Genomic DNA, 18,600 nt, shown 5'->3' with positions numbered 1-18,600 from the left:
CTAATATTGCTTTATTGTTCGCTTTTGCTGTTCTCCAAATAGCATTTTAAAATGTTTTAAATAGTGTAGAAATGCAAAATTCCCCACTTTGCCATACCCTATAGGTTTAGCTAAACTGCCACTGGCTAGCTAGCTAAGTACATTAGTGAATAATGGGGAAATGCTAGCTAGCTTTACCACCGCCCTGCATTAGTAAATATGACTAACTAAAATAGTTATTGCTTTGAGTCTAAAATGGGGAATTGAATTTGAATGGTGTGAATATGAATTAAAAAAGATCCTGTATCCTTATTTCTCCTGGTTAGCCAATTTTCTGCAAAGGTTGTAACCTTTTAACTATAAAGAAATTCAAATGTCACTTCACTTTAAATTAAGTCGCTTGCTCCTGTAAGCACATCGTAAATTCATGTATATCCCTTTGTAGCAACATTGTAATGACAGAGTTGGTTTTTAAATATTGTTACATTGTAAGTAAAATGTAACTAAAAGGGTTAAACCTAATGTTCTCCCGTCTCATAATTTCTCCTGGTTAGACTATTGTCTGCAAAGGTTGTTACATTGTAACTAGAAAGGATGTTAAAGTGTAACTACATAGTAATTATAAAGGTTATACCCAACTGGGTTTCAAGATACATTAAGTTGCTTTATAATTACAAGTATGTCCTATGTAACCACAATGTTCTAACATAGAAATAACAGAAATAAACTAAATAAGAATTGCTGGCAGTTATTGAAAGCATGTGCCTTGTTACAATTGATGTTGCCAGGTCCTAGCCTATTTATCAACCCTGGTATTACATGTGGATTCAATGGTAGTGGTAGTTATTGACATGGCAATTCATGGATGACTTACAGATGTGTAATTAAAAAAACATGAGTTACATAGTGGAACAATAGAATGTGTAATAACATCAGTAGTGACACATGTGGAATAACCTTCAGTGAGTGAATGTGTAAAGTGTTTAATAACAGATTCCGCAACAACCCTATTACCATGCTATTACATAGCAAAAACCTATGTAAGTAATGTGTTGTTAACACAGTTATTATGGTTTTAGTTACATAGTAATAAAGGCAACTTAATGTAAAGTGTTACCAATTTTTACACTAGAATGAAGCATTTCTGACTCATATCGATGACACATAGGCCGTTTTCAACCACAGCAGTAGTTTTTGCGGGGTACAGTTGCTCTTTAAAGATCAATAACAAGTTACAGTGAACTGATTGAATAAGAATTAAGGAATGACAATGAACGAAACATTGATTGAGTGAATTCGTGTACATGAAACAGTCTAAAATAGATGGTTTACCTATGGTGTTACAGTCGCAGGGGCGGCAGAGGTCCCGTGGTGACCGTCGGTAGTGGTTCTCTTTGCAGCGTTCACAGTGCGGTCCGTCAGTGTGGTCCCTACAGTCCACACAGCGCCCCCCACTCCCTGTGCTACGGTACTGCTCCGCATCGAACACACATGCATCCGCTCGCCCACTGCAGTTACACTCTGAGGAGAGAAAAAGGAGGAGGTGGAGAGAGGGTCGGGGGGATTAAAAAGAGTGGGGGAATAGGGAGAAGGAAAGGGGAGCGGGAAAGAGTGGGGGAGAAGGAAAGGGGAGAGGGAAAGAGGGAGGGAGAGGGAGGAAATGAGGCAAGGTAAAGAGCGGGAGGGAGAGAAAGAGACCGAGAGTGAGATGTGGGGGCAGAAGAGAGGGTTAGGGTAATAGCAACGAGCAAGAGAGAGATGGGGAGGAGAAAAGTGGTAGAATGAGGTGGGGGAGGAAAAGCGAGAGAGAAAGGGTGGGGGTTATGTTTATGAGAGATAATGTGTGTGGGATTGTATCATAATTTACAGGCTGGTTACTAATGTCAATTCACACGGTCAAAATGAGCAGCCAATCCTATAGTCAGGGGGCACTGCGATAACTTTAATACACGTTTGTACAAGAAACAATTACTCAGGCGATAACCTCCTATCACAGGGCTCTGTTAGAGTACGCTGCATGCATTTCCTACTCCACCGAAGTATTCTGCTGTCTGCCTATCTGACTACCCGAGGGGGGATTGTAGGACATTACCCATTCTATTACACATCAAACTCTCTGTTGAGTTTGCAATAACCATATGATTATTTCTCCCTAATGCCGGAAGACAGGAAAGACTCCATTCTATTTAGTATTTTGCTCGGCAGTGTAGGAAAAGAGTATATTTGCAGTTAGAGTATATTTTATTGTTAGAGAGTAGGCATATCCACTAGAATATCAAGATCATCAAGGACATCCACACCTTAGCATGTGTCATTCGGGCCTAAGTGCATACAGGAGGGCATGCAGCAAGATATGAAAGTCTGATTTGTAAATCACTCTGGATAAGAGACTCTGCTAATGACTCAAATGTGAACATATAAGATATAATACAACCTACAGTCAACAATTTATGCATTTTTATTTTACATGAAATCAGGATGAAATCTCTTGAGATCTCGTTTTCAAGATCACTTTGTTTACCTGTGTAGATTTTTGTTTACTGTTCAAGTACCAGACGTGGTAATGTGAGATTTAAAAAGCCTTATTATTTGACCATGCTGGTCATTTATGAACATTTGAACATCTTGGTTATGTTCTGTTATAATCTCCACCCGGCACAGCCAGAAGAGGACTGGCCACCCCTCATAGCCTGGTTCCTCTCTAGGTTTCTTCCTAGGTTTTGGCCTTTCTAGGGAGTTTTTCCTAGCCACCGTGCTTCTACACCCGCATTGCTTGCTGTTTGGGGTTTTAGGCTTGGTTTCTGTACAGCACTTTGAGATATCAGCTGATGTACGAAGGGCTATATAAATACATTTGATTTGATTTGATTTCAAGATGAACATGAGTGATAACGCGTGTGACTGCAAACAGATTGAGACTGCCTGAGTCATTACACATGTATTCAATGCAGGAAGCTCAGGTGCCCTGATTAACACCGCTTCCTAACTAGGAACTGGTTAGTGTGCTAAGTAACTTCTTAAGAAGCAGAAGGATGTTGGAACAAACGTGTGTGTGTGTGTGTGTGTGTGTGTGTGTGTGTGTGTGTGTGTGTGTGTGTGTGTGTGTGTGTGCATGCATGCGTGCTTGCATGTGTGTGTGAACTTTGCTCAACTCTCTCTCTCTTGGCTGAGAAAAGATGGCATTTCCAACTACAGTGTTTGTGTTCTGACAAGCCGGATCATGTGGTGCTCGTTCCAGACACATGCCTCGGACGGCAGAGAGGCCCGAGAGAGCTTGGCCCGGCAAGCTGCGTCAAAAGGAGTTTCTATCTCACTGGATACAGGAGGGTGGAATTTTTATTCCTCTTATACTTTCACATTCAGTGCTTTTTTTTGTAGGGAGTTGTATTTATTGAATAATATATTCACTTCTCCTACAGTACATTCAGCAGTCTATTTAGAAACGTTGTCTGTTATGTACAGAGACTGTTGGGACCGCATCCCAAATGGCACTCCATCAAAAGTAGTGCACTATATAGGAATTAGGGTAGCATATGGAACACAGTCTGAGTGTAATTAAAACAATCTTGTTGCTTAATGGAATCTAGCATAAAAACAATTCACGAGGCGCCTTTAGTTTACGGGTTTATCCATCCAACCAATTACAATTCCTCCGCAGCAGCACACCGCTCAGTGCACAACGCGATAAGCCTGAACCCCAAAGATACTCACACATAAGCACCCACACACACACACACACACACACACACACAAACACAAACACATTCACGCTTAGATATGCATGCACGAATGGACAGAACACATGGAATTCATCTTAATTATGCTACAACAACATTTTACAGATGTTACATTAACATCTGATAAGTTCAATATTATTTCAGTAGGAACACTTTGTAAACACAATGATATACAGTATGCTATTTAGCAGCTGCTTTTATCGAAAGCGACTTACAGTCATGCGTGCATACATTTTTACGTACAGGTTGTCCCAGGAATCGAACCCACTATACTAGGATTGTGTGAGCCATGCCCAAGGGCCTTCCCCAACAACGCAGAGTTGAAATAATAAAAAACAAATTGTGACACAAGAAGCTATATCTAGGGAGTACCAGTGCCAGATCAATGTGCAGGGGTACCAGGTTTTTGAGGTAGAAACTGTATGTACATAAAGGCAGAATGTAGCTGTGGAATTGGACTTTGTGGCTATGGAAGCTAGTGGAAACCAGACGGGAGGTGAGAGAGATGAAGAAGTGAATGAGTTTTTGGTGGTAAGGGAGACAAAGTTAATTAATAACTTTTTTGGTGAAAATCAGTTTTGAAATCAGCATATTTTGAGTTATGGTTTGCACCTTATCACAAATAGAGCTAATATGAATAATATGCATGTAAATCTCTCATGGCTCAAAGTGGAGGAGAGTTTGACTTCATCACTACTTGTTTTTGTAAGATGTGTTGACATGCTGAATGCACCGAGGTGCTGAATGCACCAAGGTGTCTGTAGCACACAGCTCAGACACCCATGCATACCTCACAAGACATGCCACCAAAGGTCTCTTCACAATCACCAAGTCAAAAACAGACTATGGGTGTCGCACAGTACTACATAGAGCCATGGCTACATGGAACTCTATTCCACATTAGGTAACTGATGCAAGCAGTAGAATAAGATTATCATATATTTTTTTTAAGATAAAAATACACCTTATGGAACAATGGGGACTGTGAAGAGACACACACAGGCACAGACACACATACACATGATAAGACCTGCACTCTACAAACAGGTACACATGGATGTCATGTTGCATGTGATAGTGGAGTAGCACTATAAATTACTCCCTTCAATACAAAAGCAATTAAAGTACCTGTTCCATGCGTCTTCATTAGATTAGCTCTTTTAGAAAGAGGAGAGTCGATGTGATGTTTTCTTATTTATCGGTATCGTTTTTTAAAGCTAAAATTGTGTATTGGGGTAAAGCGTTATGAAATGTAATGTCATGTAATATTTAAAATGGTATATTTATTTGCCTCAATGTTACTGAACCCCGGGAAGAGTAGCTGCTGCCTTGGCGAAACAAAACAGTCATGGTCACCTGCAGGTTTTGTCTAGTTTCCCGGGTTGTTCAAATTCCCGGGTTGTTCAGTGAAAAATCTGTAAATCTACATCTCTAGGTACCTTAAATTCCTGCTGCACCACCAGTTATGGGGACATATTGGAGATTGGCAAGAATACATTTCTGCACATTGCTAAAAGTTGCAGTAAAAATACGTCAATATATGCAACATTTTCAAGGTTTTATTTCTATAAAATGGCAGTATGCTGCTGTATTCTGATTCCATTTAGTGTAAAAAAAAAAAAAGATCAGTTGTACTGTGACAACTCTTGGGCTTTAAAATGGGATTTTGAACTCATAGCCTCTTGGTCGCTATCAATCAGACAAGTAATGCTGCAGTGTAGCTACACCAAAAGCTTAGTGAGTGTTATTAATGAAATATGTCTACAGACTTACAGGCAAGAACTTCACATCCACTTAAAAACTAGCAGCACTCAAGGACACATGACATGAATTCTTTGAGGATTTGAACTTGCAACCTCTTGGCTGGGAGTGCCTCACTGTTTCTGCAATGCCACCAAGTTCATGCTTGTACGTATATATACACTGTATGTAGAAACAAATGGGTATGGTTAGGGAACAGTGTTGCTACCTTAGACACAAATAGGTCAAAGGTACACCTCACAGGTACACACATGTTCTCACATGGTGCCTTTTCGGTATAACGTGACATTTTTTTCTGCCTAATATTGTCTGTAGAATGTAAGGATCATCACTGCACTTTGATAGGTTGGGGAAATGTACTCGTGGGGCTCATTAGCATATTTCAGGCCTTGGTCAAATACAAAACTGAGATCCAAAGTGTAGGAATACAGGTAAAATCAGCTACTGACACAGATATGGTGTTGTAGCAGGAAGCATGTAATGCTGCAAATCAAGTGGTTGTGAGTTCAAATCCCATCTATGAACATTTTGAATAATTACTGTATAAATAAACATACACAATGTAGTCATGTGTGTAAAATACGTACATTTGAAACACTGGATGTTCACATCACTGTGTGTGTATCATTGACAATGCATTTTTGTTTGCAGGGCATCACCTGTGAAATCTAATGCAAACATTTGTGAATGGTTATGTGATCAGGTGAAACTTCATGTGAAATATCATCACATGTGAAGTGTTCCAAAAGCACATGGTTTCACAGGATTTCACATGTCAAAATCCACACCATCTAAACATGTGAAAATGTCACGTGTGAAATCATGTGATTTTCGACATGTGAAATCATGCGGTTTTGCCATAAGGGTGTATGGGTATTGTGTTTGCAAACATTAATAATCAGTTTCAACATTTCTTACATACTGTGTTGCATTATTCAAGTCTGTTACCTTCGGTGCAACATGAGTTGGGAGCTAATAATGCAACCCAGACAGCTCTAGCAATGAATGAGTCAGTTGAGCAGGCACTTTGCTCTTCACTCTATTAAAAGGGGCTGCGCTAATATACATACTTGACCCTCTCAATCATGTGAGACACATTTGACTGAAGTATTGACTGTAACAAAACGTCTAGTACAGAAGCATTAAAAAAATACATCTAATAATAATGAAACACTGAAGCTCCGGTATACCGTGCAATATTAGTCCTCACTAACTATAACCCCCCTACCCAAGGGTGACTTAACAAATCTCCAGTACTCACTCATACACTGGTTGGCAGAGTCTCCGGTGGCCCTGGCCCATGGCCTGTCCTGGTAGAACGGGTGACACTTCTGGCAGTCCACCCCGGCCGTGTGATGCTGGCAGTCACACACCAGAGCCCCCTGCTCATCCAACACACACTCACTGCCATGGCCATTACACTTACACCTGCGGGATAAAGATGGAGAAGTGCGTGGGCACAATAATATACACACACTTGTGTGGACGCACGCGCATGCACTGAGGACACACGCACGCACTGTTGCACGCTAGCCCGCACACACACACACTGGGGGAAATTAATAGAGAATAGGACAGGGTAGTGGAGAATAGGTGTAAAATGAGAAGATTTTTGCACTGTGAGGACTTGTCACTTCCCATTACCTTCACTCAGAGGCAGATACATCGCCTGAGATAAGGTGGAGATTTTATCCCCTTCAGTGACTACTGCTCTGCCCTGTTCAACTCCCCTGTGTGATCAACTCTCGTCTGCACAAGCTGTCCCTAAGCATAAACAACTACATATCAGTCACTGTGTGTCTGTGTGTGTGTGTGTGTCTGTGTGTGCGTGTGCGTGTGAGTGATTGTGTGTGTGTGCGTTCTTATGCTATACCTTCCTTTCCAACCAGTTGAGAAAATACAATTTCCTCTGACAAGAAGACACAATTTATCCAAGGTGATTTAATGATCAAGAATGTATTGCTAATAGCTGTTATCTCAGGCCCTATCTTTATAGTGTCTGATTCTCCTTATCGTCATTGGTTCTGTTGAGTGCTTAGCTGCGTCCCGAATGGTAACCCTATGCCCTATAATATAGTGCAATACTTTTGACTAGAGCCCTATGGGTCCTGGTAAAACGTAAGGCATGAAATAGGGAGTAGGATTCCATTTGGAACTCATCCTCTGTCATTGGTTCTGTAGAGGGTCTTTCTGTGAAGGGGGAGGCTCAACATCGCGCCTGTCCCTGTCAGATTTAGCCAGCTGTCCCAGATCTAGACGCTTTATGCTAACGGCTTTGAATCAGTTATTTCTGTTTCTGTTGTTGTTGTTGTTGTTGTTGTGACAAGGAAGTTGTGAGCCAGGAAGTGAAAAGTGCCCCCAACCACCAAATCAGATGTCTCTACTAGCAGACGCTGAGGAACACTTGACAACCACAATAATGAATATGGCACAGATCTGGATCAAATAGCAGCTCAGTACTCCATCAGTTCTGAATCATTGCTTTTTACTATTTTTAGTTATTATATTCCACTACTTGACCATTAAAGCCAACACATTGACGTACCCTGGCACTTATTGTGTCCATTCATAACATTCAGTGTGAGAATTGTGCTAGCACTGCTATGGCCAACCCAATGAGCTAGGCTAAGTATACTACACCAAACCAAACCAAAGTGGTCAAGTTGCCCCTCGCCATTCCCTTAGGTGTCATGGTGACATTGTTGGGTCATTTGTCAGATTGTCACGCCTCGCTGTGATCATAACCACTTATGACAGGTGTCAGATCCTGTTGAAACAGTGGGTGAAGGCTTCATCTCAATTACTTAATAACATCCGTGTCATCCTGCCGTGCCTATGGACATCCTGTCTGTTCTGCCTTCCTCCTGTTGTCCCTTCTCATTACTGTGAGGAATAAGCCCAGGGACCAGTAGACATGGGGACGGGTTTTCAGTTTTGGAATGATTTCAAATAGTATTTGAACCCAGGTCTAGGGACCAGGGGCAGAGCAGGGACAGAAACAGAAAAGTTGACAGGAACAGAGGCGAATTTTGTGGCTATGTTTCTATATTTCTATGTATGTTCTGTCCAGGACCACGCAGGGCTTGCGTTGAGACTGTTTATCATGTAAACAGGATACAGAGAGGGAGGAAATGTGCAGCGGACGTTCGCCATATGTGTTTTATTATCTATCAAGTGGGCCACGCTGGGTTGTTGTTTTATAGTTGAGTCTGCCTGAGAAAGAAGCAAACAAAACAAAGATGAATCAAAACTACACAGCAAATATGCTCTCCCTCCTTCTCTTTCTTGGTATTTCTTGCTCTCCCTCTCTCTCTCTCTTTCTCTTGGGTTTTTTGGCTAATGTCGAGTTCTAGCAGTGACCACAATCCCCGGTGGACTGAGAAAGAGAAAGAAGTAGAGGAGAGTGAAGGAAAGGCGTGATAGTTTTGTCTCTCTTTGAAATTTTTGGAGGGAGTATCCACGGCGACAGCCAAAGGCCTCTGAGGACCAATCAGGTGTCAGGCATGTGTTACCTGGCTCCCACAGAGAAATCAGAGATGGCGTAGAAGTAGGATCGCAGCACCTTGGCGTCCTTGAAGAACTCGTCTCCGAAAGTGTTGAGCCTGTCCAGAGAGATCAGCAGGTCGGTGGCTGTCACCCACTCCTATATAGAGAGAGACAGAGAGAAGAGGAGAGGGGGATGAGAAAGAGACTTTGGAGGGATGTGGCTGTCACCTACTACAGAGAGGGACAGAGGAAAGGGGCATGAGGACGAGGCGATAAAGGGGTTGGAGGAAGGTGATGGATTGAGATGGAGAAAATAGGAAAGGTAAAAGACAGATTCAGGTATGGTCAGAAGGTGGAGGAAGAAGGGGATGGGAGAGAAAGGGGGGGATAGAGAAGGATAGATAGTGCATGGTAGCGAAGAGAGACAAGCCATGGAGATGTAAATAAATAAATACGAGATCGAGGCTAAATAGAGAGGAAATCGGAGGTGGAGATAGAGATCACATAAGTTAGAGAGGAGACTTGGCACAGCACTCTCAGACTCTCAGACAGTATAATGTTTGGCAGCACACACCAAAACTATAGCATCCCAGATACAATGAATTCACCGTGGATGAAATGAATTGGAACAGTTAAATAGAACAAAATGAGAGAGGGGGGAAGAAAAGAGAGAAGTGAGAGGAAAGAGAGTCGAAAAGACAAACAGCAGGGTACGAGAAAGAAAACATGAAGTTCACATGTGAACACGTGAACATGTGACGACATCTGATAACAATAAACTACATGTGAGAACATGTGAACACATGTGAGAGAGAACCTGATCTCATGTGAAATTAATGTGAAATAAATGTGACAACATGGGAATGCAAAAATTCAACATGTGATACCATGAAACTACAAGTGACATTTTAGCACCTGAAAACTCAGTTGTCAAATGTAATTTAGAATATTTTACTCTGAAAGACATAATTGACATTAAATACAATTAAACAGTAATTGTCTCCTGCAGGTTTTGTTTAGTTCCCGGTTTGTTCCAGTTACGGTGAAAATATTGTTAATCAACAACTAGTTACTGTATTTTACAGCTAAATGCAGGTGTTAATGTATAGTATGCTGATTACTTAACACTCAACCTCTCTTGGGATTTGAACTCACAATCTCTTGGCTGCTAGCTACCTAAAGTTCCTGCTGCACAATGGAGATAAGCAAGAATGCATTAAATATATACAACAGAAATATAAACAAGAACTTGGTGTTATTTCTAGAAGATGACAGTATGCTGGTGTATTCTGATTTAAATTAAATGTACTTTAAAAACCATGTGCACTGTGACAACTCTTGGCACTCATCATTAAATGGGATTTGAATTCATAAACTCTTGGTCGCTAGCAACCGGAAATGTGCAGCTACACTACCAGATCTGTGAGAGTGAAAGATATATCGCTACAGGCTTATTAGCAAGAATGCATTTCTGCACTTTGCTAAAAGCTGCCCAGAATCAAGTAAATAATTGTCCAATTATCACCAACAACATAAAACTAGCAGTGCCCAAGGACACTTGATTTAGAGTATACATTAATTATTTGAACTTGTGACCTCTTGGTTGAGAGTGCATCAATGTTTCTGCAGTGTCACCAGGTTCATACTTAATCGTACTATTTAAATACTATACTTCAAATACGAGATGTATTTTTTCTAGTATATTTTAAGTATACTATGAATATACTATAATTACACTTCAACACACTTTGCTTAACACACTCTGCTTGTGAGTGATCAAGTACACTATAAGTACCTTGCAAAAGTATTCATACCACTTGTATTTCTTCCAGTTTTATTGTGTTAAAAAGTGGGATTAAAATAGATTTAATTGTCATTTGTTATCAACAATGAAATCAAATACTACGTAATGTCAAAGTAAAAAATAAATAATACAAATTAGATAACTTAAACATAGTCATTGAATAAGTATTCAGTCCCTTTGTTTAGGCAAGCCTAAATTAGTTCAGGAGTAAAATTTTGCTTAACAAATCAGATAATATGTTGCATGAACTCTGTGTGAAGTAATAGGGGTTGACATAATTGTTTAACCCTTCCTCTGTCCCCCATACAACACCTGGAAGGTCCCTCAGTCAAGTATTGAATTTCAAGCACAGATTCAACTTCAAATACCAGGGAGCCTTTTGACAGCCTCTTAAAAGGGCAATGATTGATAGATCTGTAGCAATATCAAATCAGAATGTAATATCTCTTTAAGCATGGTCAAGTTAATAATTATACTGTGAATTATGTATTAAACCACCCAAACATATCAAAGATACATTTGTCTTTCCGAACTGAGCTAAAGGACAGGCATGAACCTGCTCAGGGATGATACCATGAGGCCATTTGTGATTGTAAAACAGTTACAGAGTTCAATAGCTGTGATGGGAGAAAACTGAGAATGGATCAACAACATTTTAGTGACTCTACAATACTGATTTAAATAACAGAGTGAAAGGAATAATACAAATATACAGAATACAAATATTCCAAAACGTACCTTTTCTATGCAACAAGGATCTAAAGTAATACGTCACAGCTGAGGAACATGGTTCCTGAGGGTATAATTTTTCAAATCTCAAGAAAATATACTTAATGAAGTATACTTTCAAAAAAATATAATTAACTTAAATGTCCACAAAATGTGTTCATTAAAGTATACTTTCAAAAACGGATGTGCACAAAAATGCAAATATTACCCAGCATCCTTTTCTGCAGCTGAAGCTTTCATTTATAATATGATATTGTTCTTCATATTTAGCTTACTCAAATGTTTTGATGTTCATTTTCAAACTGAATAATGTTATACTTTTAATTACACATTACAAATTCCACAATGTGAACGACTAAAGTGTGAAATGCCAATGGTGCACAGTTCTCAACACTGTTACTTCTAAATTGCTGCTCAAGCTGTATACTTAAATTATTTTTCAGCTCGGGGATTCAAACTGAAATAAAATGGACATTAAATATATTTAATATGGTTCCATTTAGATAATTTAAAATAAACGTAAAATACGTTAATGATGTATGATGGAGGCTTATTAAAATAGATATTTTTTTATGCTTAGGGCAGCATACTATGTGTAAAGGTTTGTATGAACATAACAAGATTCAAACAACTGAGACAAACTTAAAAAGTTCCACAGACATGTGACTAAGAGAAATGGAATAATGGGGGGGGGGGTCAAAATCAAAAGTAACAGTAACAGTAAGTATCTAGGGTGGCCGGTGGCCACCATTTGCAATAAGTACAGCAGTGTATCTCCTCCTCATGGACTGCAGTAGATTTGCCAGTTCTTGCTGTGAGATGTTACCCCACTCTTCCACCAAGGCACCTGCACGTTCCCAGATATTTCTGGGGGGAATGGCCCTAGCCCTCACCCTCCGATCCAACAGGTCCCAGACATGCTCAATGGGGTTGAGATCCAGGCTCTTCCCTGGCTATGGCAGAACACTGACATTCCTGTCTTGCAAGAAATCACACACAGAATGAGCAGTATGGCTGGTGGCATTGTCATGTTGGAGGGTCATGTCAGGATGAGCCTGCAGGAAGGGTACCACATTAGGGAGGAGGATGTCTTCCTTGAAATGCACAGCGTTGAGATTGCCTACAATGACAACAAGCTCAGTCTGATGATGCTGTGACACACCGCCCCAGACCATGACGGACCCTCCACATCAATCCCGCTCCAGAGTACAGGCCTCAATGTAACGCCCATCCGACCATCACCCCTGGTGAGACAAAACCACGACTCGTCAGTGAAGAGAACTTTTTGCCAGTCCTGTCTGGTCCAGCGACGGTGGGTTTGTGTCCATAGGCAAAGTTGTTGCCGGTGATGTCTAGTGAGGACCTGCCTTACAACAGGCCTACAAACCCTCAGTCCAGCCTCTCTCAGCCTATTGCGGACCGTCTGAGCACTGATGGAGGGATTGTACGTTCCTGGTGTAACTCAGGCAGTTGTTGTTGCCATCCTGTACCTGGCCCGCAGGTGTGATGTTTGGATGTACCAATCCTGCGCAGGAGTCTTTACATGTGGTCTGCTACTGCGAGGATGATCAGCTGTCCATCCTGTCTCCCTGTAGCACTGTCTTAGGTGTCTCACAGTACAGACATTGCAATTTATTGCCCAGGCCACATCTGCAGTTGTCATGCCTCCTTGCAGCATGCTAAGGCACGTTCGCGCAGATGAGCAGGGACCCTGGGCATCTTTCCTTTTGTGTTTTTCAGAGTCAGTAGAAAGGCCTCTTTAGTGTCCTAAGTTTTCGTAACTGTGACCTTAATTTTCTACCATCTGTAAGCTGTTCCACAGGTGCATGTTCATTCATTGTTCATGGGTCATTGAACAAGCATGGGAACCAGTGTTTAAACCCTTTACAATGAAGAACTGTGAAGTTATTTAGATTTTCACAAATTATCTTTGAAAGACAGGCTCTTGGAAAAGGGACGTTTCTTTTCTGAGTTTACAATGGCAACCTATCAAAACATTACAGGTGTGGCTTTCAGCTAGCTGTTTCTGGTCCCCCTTGAGAAGGAATGTCACCCCAAATCATCTACAGATCTCTGATTGAGCCAGTGGAATGAACTCCAGTGATTAACTTGTAATTTTTGTTGTTGAAGAATTGGTGTTCCTCGATAGGGACATTTTGAGATATATGTTAGAAGAAGTACTATATTATCATAAGAAGACACATACTTGTAATATGGAGGAGGAATGAAGTGAAAAAGAGAGGTGGAGGAAGTTAAAAGTTAAGGGCTTTAGGCTAGTAACCGAAAGGTCGCTGGTTTGAATTCCTTAGCCAACTAGGTGAAAAATCTGCCGATGTGCACTTGAGTAAGGCACTTAACCTTAATTGCTCCTGTAAGTCTCTCTGGAAAAGAATGTCTGCTAATTGTCTTAAATGTAAAAATCTAGGAAAATAAGATGGTTTGTTGAAGAAGAATGGTAGAAAGTCTAAGCAGAGTGAGTGGTATGCCGGATCAAGGTCTGGAGGAGAAATGGAAGTGAGTGAGGGCAAGCGCTTCGTGGCAAATGAATTAGGACAAGAGATGTGACTTGTTTTGCTCTCAAGAAAAGAGTGCCATTGAAAGGAGTGATTCTCGGTGTTTGTGAGGCTTGTGCGACGCAGACAGGGTAGTGTGAGTGGTGAAACAGAAGAGTCATTGTCTGGTCTTTTGAGTTTTGATGTTGAGTCTGCCCGACAAAGTGATTTTTCAGTTATCCCATATGAGCTTATGTGCCAAATGGGCATGTGGCGGCAATGTGTAGGAGAGAGGTTCCTAGGTGTGAGAAGTGTGCAGAAGGGCAGGAGACAAAGGAATGTGTAGTATTGGGGATAGAAGCGACATGTTAATTGTTGACCTGATGTAGGACTATAGGTTTAAATAGAGGAGTGGGGAGGTGGGTTTTTAATGTGTGTCGGGTGTTTGTTGATTTATTTTCCTTTTCTTCAACAAAGTGTAAGGGAGTTATACTCCATTCTAGCTGTTGGCGGTAATGCATCATTTTATTGGATGCCAACCAGGACAAAAATCCAGTGATGTGCTGGAGGTGTAAAGTCCAACATCCTCTAGGTTTTTCCTCCTCCCTTGTACTAGATTGATAAATGAATATATATATTTTTTATTTCACCTTTATTGAACCATGTAAGCCAGTTGAGAACAAGTTCTCATTTACAACTGCGACCTGGCCAAGATAAAGCAAAGCAGTGCGACACAAACAACACGTGATAAACAAACCTACATTCAATGACGCAATAGAAAAATCTAAATACAGTGGGTGCAAATGTAGTAAGATTAGGGAGATAAGTCAATAAATATGCCATACTGGCAAAATAATTACAATTGAGCAATTAAACACTGGAGTGATAGATGTGCAGAAGATGAATGTGCAAGTTGAGATATTCGGGTGCAAAGGAGCAAAAAATAAATAACAATATGTTGATGGGGTAGTTGGGTGGGCTATTTGCAGATGGGCTGTGTACAGGTGCAATGATCGGTAAGCTGCTCTGACAGCTGATGTTTAAAGCTAGTGAGGGAGATATAAGACTCCAGCTTCAGTGATTTTTGCAAATCGTTCCAGTCATTGGCAGCAGAGAACTGGAAGGAAAGGCGTTGACGAGTTGGCTTTGGGGATGACCAGTGAAATAAAGCTGCTGGAGCGCTTGCTACGGATGTGTGCTGCTATGGTGACCAGTGAGCTTAGATAAGGCGGGACTGTACCTAGCAAAGACTTGTAGATCCAGTGAGGTGTTAAAGAGGTGTTAAAGGCAACATAAGTGCATGTGATACCAAAGAACCGAATTATATTTCATTTATGGCAAGTCACCATGTAATTGTAATACTCACTTTCCAACCAGACCATCAGGTCAGTGAGTGTGATGGATTAGCTACAGTAAATTACTGTGAAGTTTACAATTACACACTTGTGGTGAAATCCTGCATGGGGCCTTCACCGTGCATGGCCACTTTAAGAGCGCATCAACAGTCAAAAAGGAGGAAATAAAGATTGCCGTGCCAACCGAGAGCTGTTTGATTGTGCTTGCAATGCTGCAGAGGTCTTGTTTAGTTTCAGCGTGCTTAGTTGTAAAGTGTTTAATTAGATCATCATTGTACCGCTCTAGTTTGTGGTTGTTATCTTTTGGGACTGCACCGGTTATTGATTGCATGGATTAGTAGCAACATTGTTGCGAAGCTTTGACGCAAACCATCAGACGGACCATAGTGCAACTGCAAGCCTCAAGTCAACAGCTAAGATATCTCTCACTCACTGACTGACCTGCCAGAAGTACATTGTTGTTAAAAGGGAGGTTGCTCAGAAGTTTATGGTGTATTGTTATTTGAATTGTATCGAGGTGGTGTGGTACTAATGACGTGGCCGAGAAGATTTCGAACATTTTAAGGCCTTTGTAATAATACAGATTATTGCAAATCTTCTAAAATGTTGAAGGTTCTTTCTTTTTGTAAATTGCTTCTATTTAGTTGCCATTTAATTTGCTCTGACATTATTATTGTTGTATGAGGTATTATTGGTGGGTTTACACCTGTCCTGTGATGTGTCTTATCTTTTCTCTCCACTGGCTATCTGGCAAACACTCTAGGCAGTCTCTTCTGCTGGTGTGTGTGTGTGTGTGTGTGTTTGTCTGGTAGTGGTACTCTCTCTAACTCTTTTCGGCAGGGTTAAAACCTGCCTGGCGCCCAAACAAAATCTTAATCTTTACCCCTCTCTAACAATACCGCTGCACACTTGTAACTAATTGACAGTAAGTTACTGAAATTTAAACATGAACTTCCTGTGTACCAGATGCCATTAAGCTACTGGAAAATGCAAAGTAACCTTTAAACGGTACAGTTCTCAATTATCACAAGTTCTCCAACTGTGTCGTTTATCTTCCCTGAGTACCGACTTCTCCCACATGTTGACCTCTGACATTACCTACGAAGGGAATTACCTCGAAAACAGCATTTTCGGCAGTGAAATGTAACAACAAAACATTATTTACAAAAAAGCATTCTAGTAATGTGTTTTTAACTTTATAATTTGTTAAAAAGTATGATAGCTTTACTTTTGGTGCATGGTTGATGCAGCTTGTTGGCAATTATTCAATTTCCCAATGATTTCAAAGCACCTGAATGCATCCAACTGGTATTTACAACTTCACAACTGGTAAATTCTTACCTCCCAAATGGTTACGAACGCAGCTCTATATGTAATGTATTGGGTAGAAAAATGTACCATTATACTAGATCATCTGCACATGTACCCTAAATGGTACCGACCTGTACCATGTGAGCTCCTACGTGTACCTCTGAAGATACCTTTGACTGTTTTGTTAACTGTACTCTTTTTTTTTAGTGTGTACAAAACATGTTCTTCCCATGACATAGACTGACCAGGTGAAAGCTATGATCCATTATTTATGTCACCTGTTAAATCTACTTCAATCCCAGTAGATGAAGGGGAGTAGACAAGTTAAAGACATAGTTTTAAGCTTTGAGACAATTGAGACATGAATTGTGTGTGTGTCACTCTTAGGGTGAATGAGAAAGACAAAAGATTTTGTCTTTGAACGGGGTATAGTAGCAGGTGCCAGGTGCACTGGTTTGAGTGTGTCAAGAGCTGCAACGCTGCTAGATTTTTCACACTCAACAGTTTCCTGTGTGTATCAAGAATGGTCCACCACCCAAAAGACATACAGCCAACTTGACACAACAGTGGGAAGCATTGGAGTCAACATGGCCCAGCATCCCTGTGGAACGCTTTCAACAGCTTGTAGAATCCTTACCCCGACACTGAAGCTGTTCTGAGGGCAAAAAGGGGTACAACTCAATACTAGGAAGGTGTCGCTAATTTTTGCATGTTTTTGCTAACAAATAACCATCTGGTGCACTGTTGAGTCATTAATGTACTCTGGAACGAAAGGTTGCAAGTTCAAATCCCGAGAGCATTTATGCATACTTAATGCTTGATTTGATCAGATCCAAGCTAGTGGACACTGGCATGGCGGTTGTGTTAGAGCTTTCAAATCCACAAATGTCTCCCTGCATTATCCCTGAAGCGGAAATTGCTATTGGCAGCTATTGGCAGCCGGAGCTGCGTTAAGAGAATTCCCATGCAGCCTTGTTTACAAGTTGGATCACTGGAATGTGATATGTACACCTCTAACACATGTACACCCCCGACACTGCCAAAACACGTGTTTATCACAGGTATACCCTTAATCTAATTGAATCTAGGCCTAAATGTCAAGAGTCTCAGAGCACTGCTACTTTTCAGCTGGTGTTGTCAGATAATCGCAGTTATTGTCTTCATTCTGGGCAAATTTTAGCATAGTGCAGAATAATTTTTACTCTTTATTTTCTGTGTACTTCCTGAATACATTTTGTTGTATAGTTACTGACAAAATACAGTTCCACTGTAGAAACACATTAAGTTATTTCCACTATTTTCACAGCAACTCGGTATCTGATAACTTTCAATAAAATAACAGGATTTTTTTTCAAGGTGTCCTATGAGGTTAAATACAATTGCAAGTGAAGCATAGCAAGTTTATTTGCAGGACGGGCCAAAAGTTACCCAAGTGCAATGTGACTGACAGTAAATATGCAGCAAAACACGAATACAGTTACTGTTACTAATACAGTTACTGTTACTCCTATTACTGTGTAAATGTACGGTAAAATGACTATATAAAGTACCACAAAATTAACAGCAATGGCTAACAGTGTAGTTTCATGTTAACACATGTTGAAGCACAATTTCACAAGTGGAAAATCACTTGATTTCACATGTGCAAAATGGGTTTTTGGAACACTTAGCATGTGACATTTCACATGTTTTTGGAAAATTAAACACATCACATGTTTTTAAATATGCAACTCCATGCTATTACTGTTCAGCTAAAAAAAGAACCCTCCAGAGATTTTAACTGACAACTTCTGTCACACCCTGATCTGCTTTACCATGTCTTTGTGATTGTCTCCACCCATCTCCAGGTGTCACCTGTTGTCCTCATTAGTCCCTGGGTACTTATTCTGGTGTTCTCTGCTTGTCTGTTTGGCATATCAACCAGTGTGGTCTTCCCAGTCTCCTGC

The 18,600-nt window shown here is 40.7% G+C and overlaps 1 protein-coding gene across 2 annotated transcripts in view; it reads right to left on the bottom strand.

Moving 5' to 3' along the window:
- LOC112230880 (laminin, gamma 3) overlaps positions 1-18,600 on the bottom strand; it is a 252,515-nt gene that overhangs the window by 142,441 nt on the left and 91,474 nt on the right. For both annotated transcript variants that reach the window (XM_024397226.2, XM_024397225.2), the window contains 3 exons: positions 8,990-9,120; positions 6,739-6,905; positions 1,312-1,500 (listed from right to left, as the gene is read on the bottom strand). In XM_024397226.2, the coding sequence (XP_024252994.1) occupies positions 1,312-1,500; positions 6,739-6,905; positions 8,990-9,120 (487 nt within the window). The remainder of the gene's footprint in view (positions 1-1,311; positions 1,501-6,738; positions 6,906-8,989; positions 9,121-18,600) is intronic.

This window comes from Oncorhynchus tshawytscha, linkage group LG33 (assembly GCF_018296145.1).
Source record: "Oncorhynchus tshawytscha isolate Ot180627B linkage group LG33, Otsh_v2.0, whole genome shotgun sequence".
NCBI lineage: Eukaryota > Metazoa > Chordata > Actinopteri > Salmoniformes > Salmonidae > Oncorhynchus > Oncorhynchus tshawytscha.
Note: the sequence above shows the minus strand (reverse complement) of the source record. Positions and strands in the feature narration are given on the sequence as shown.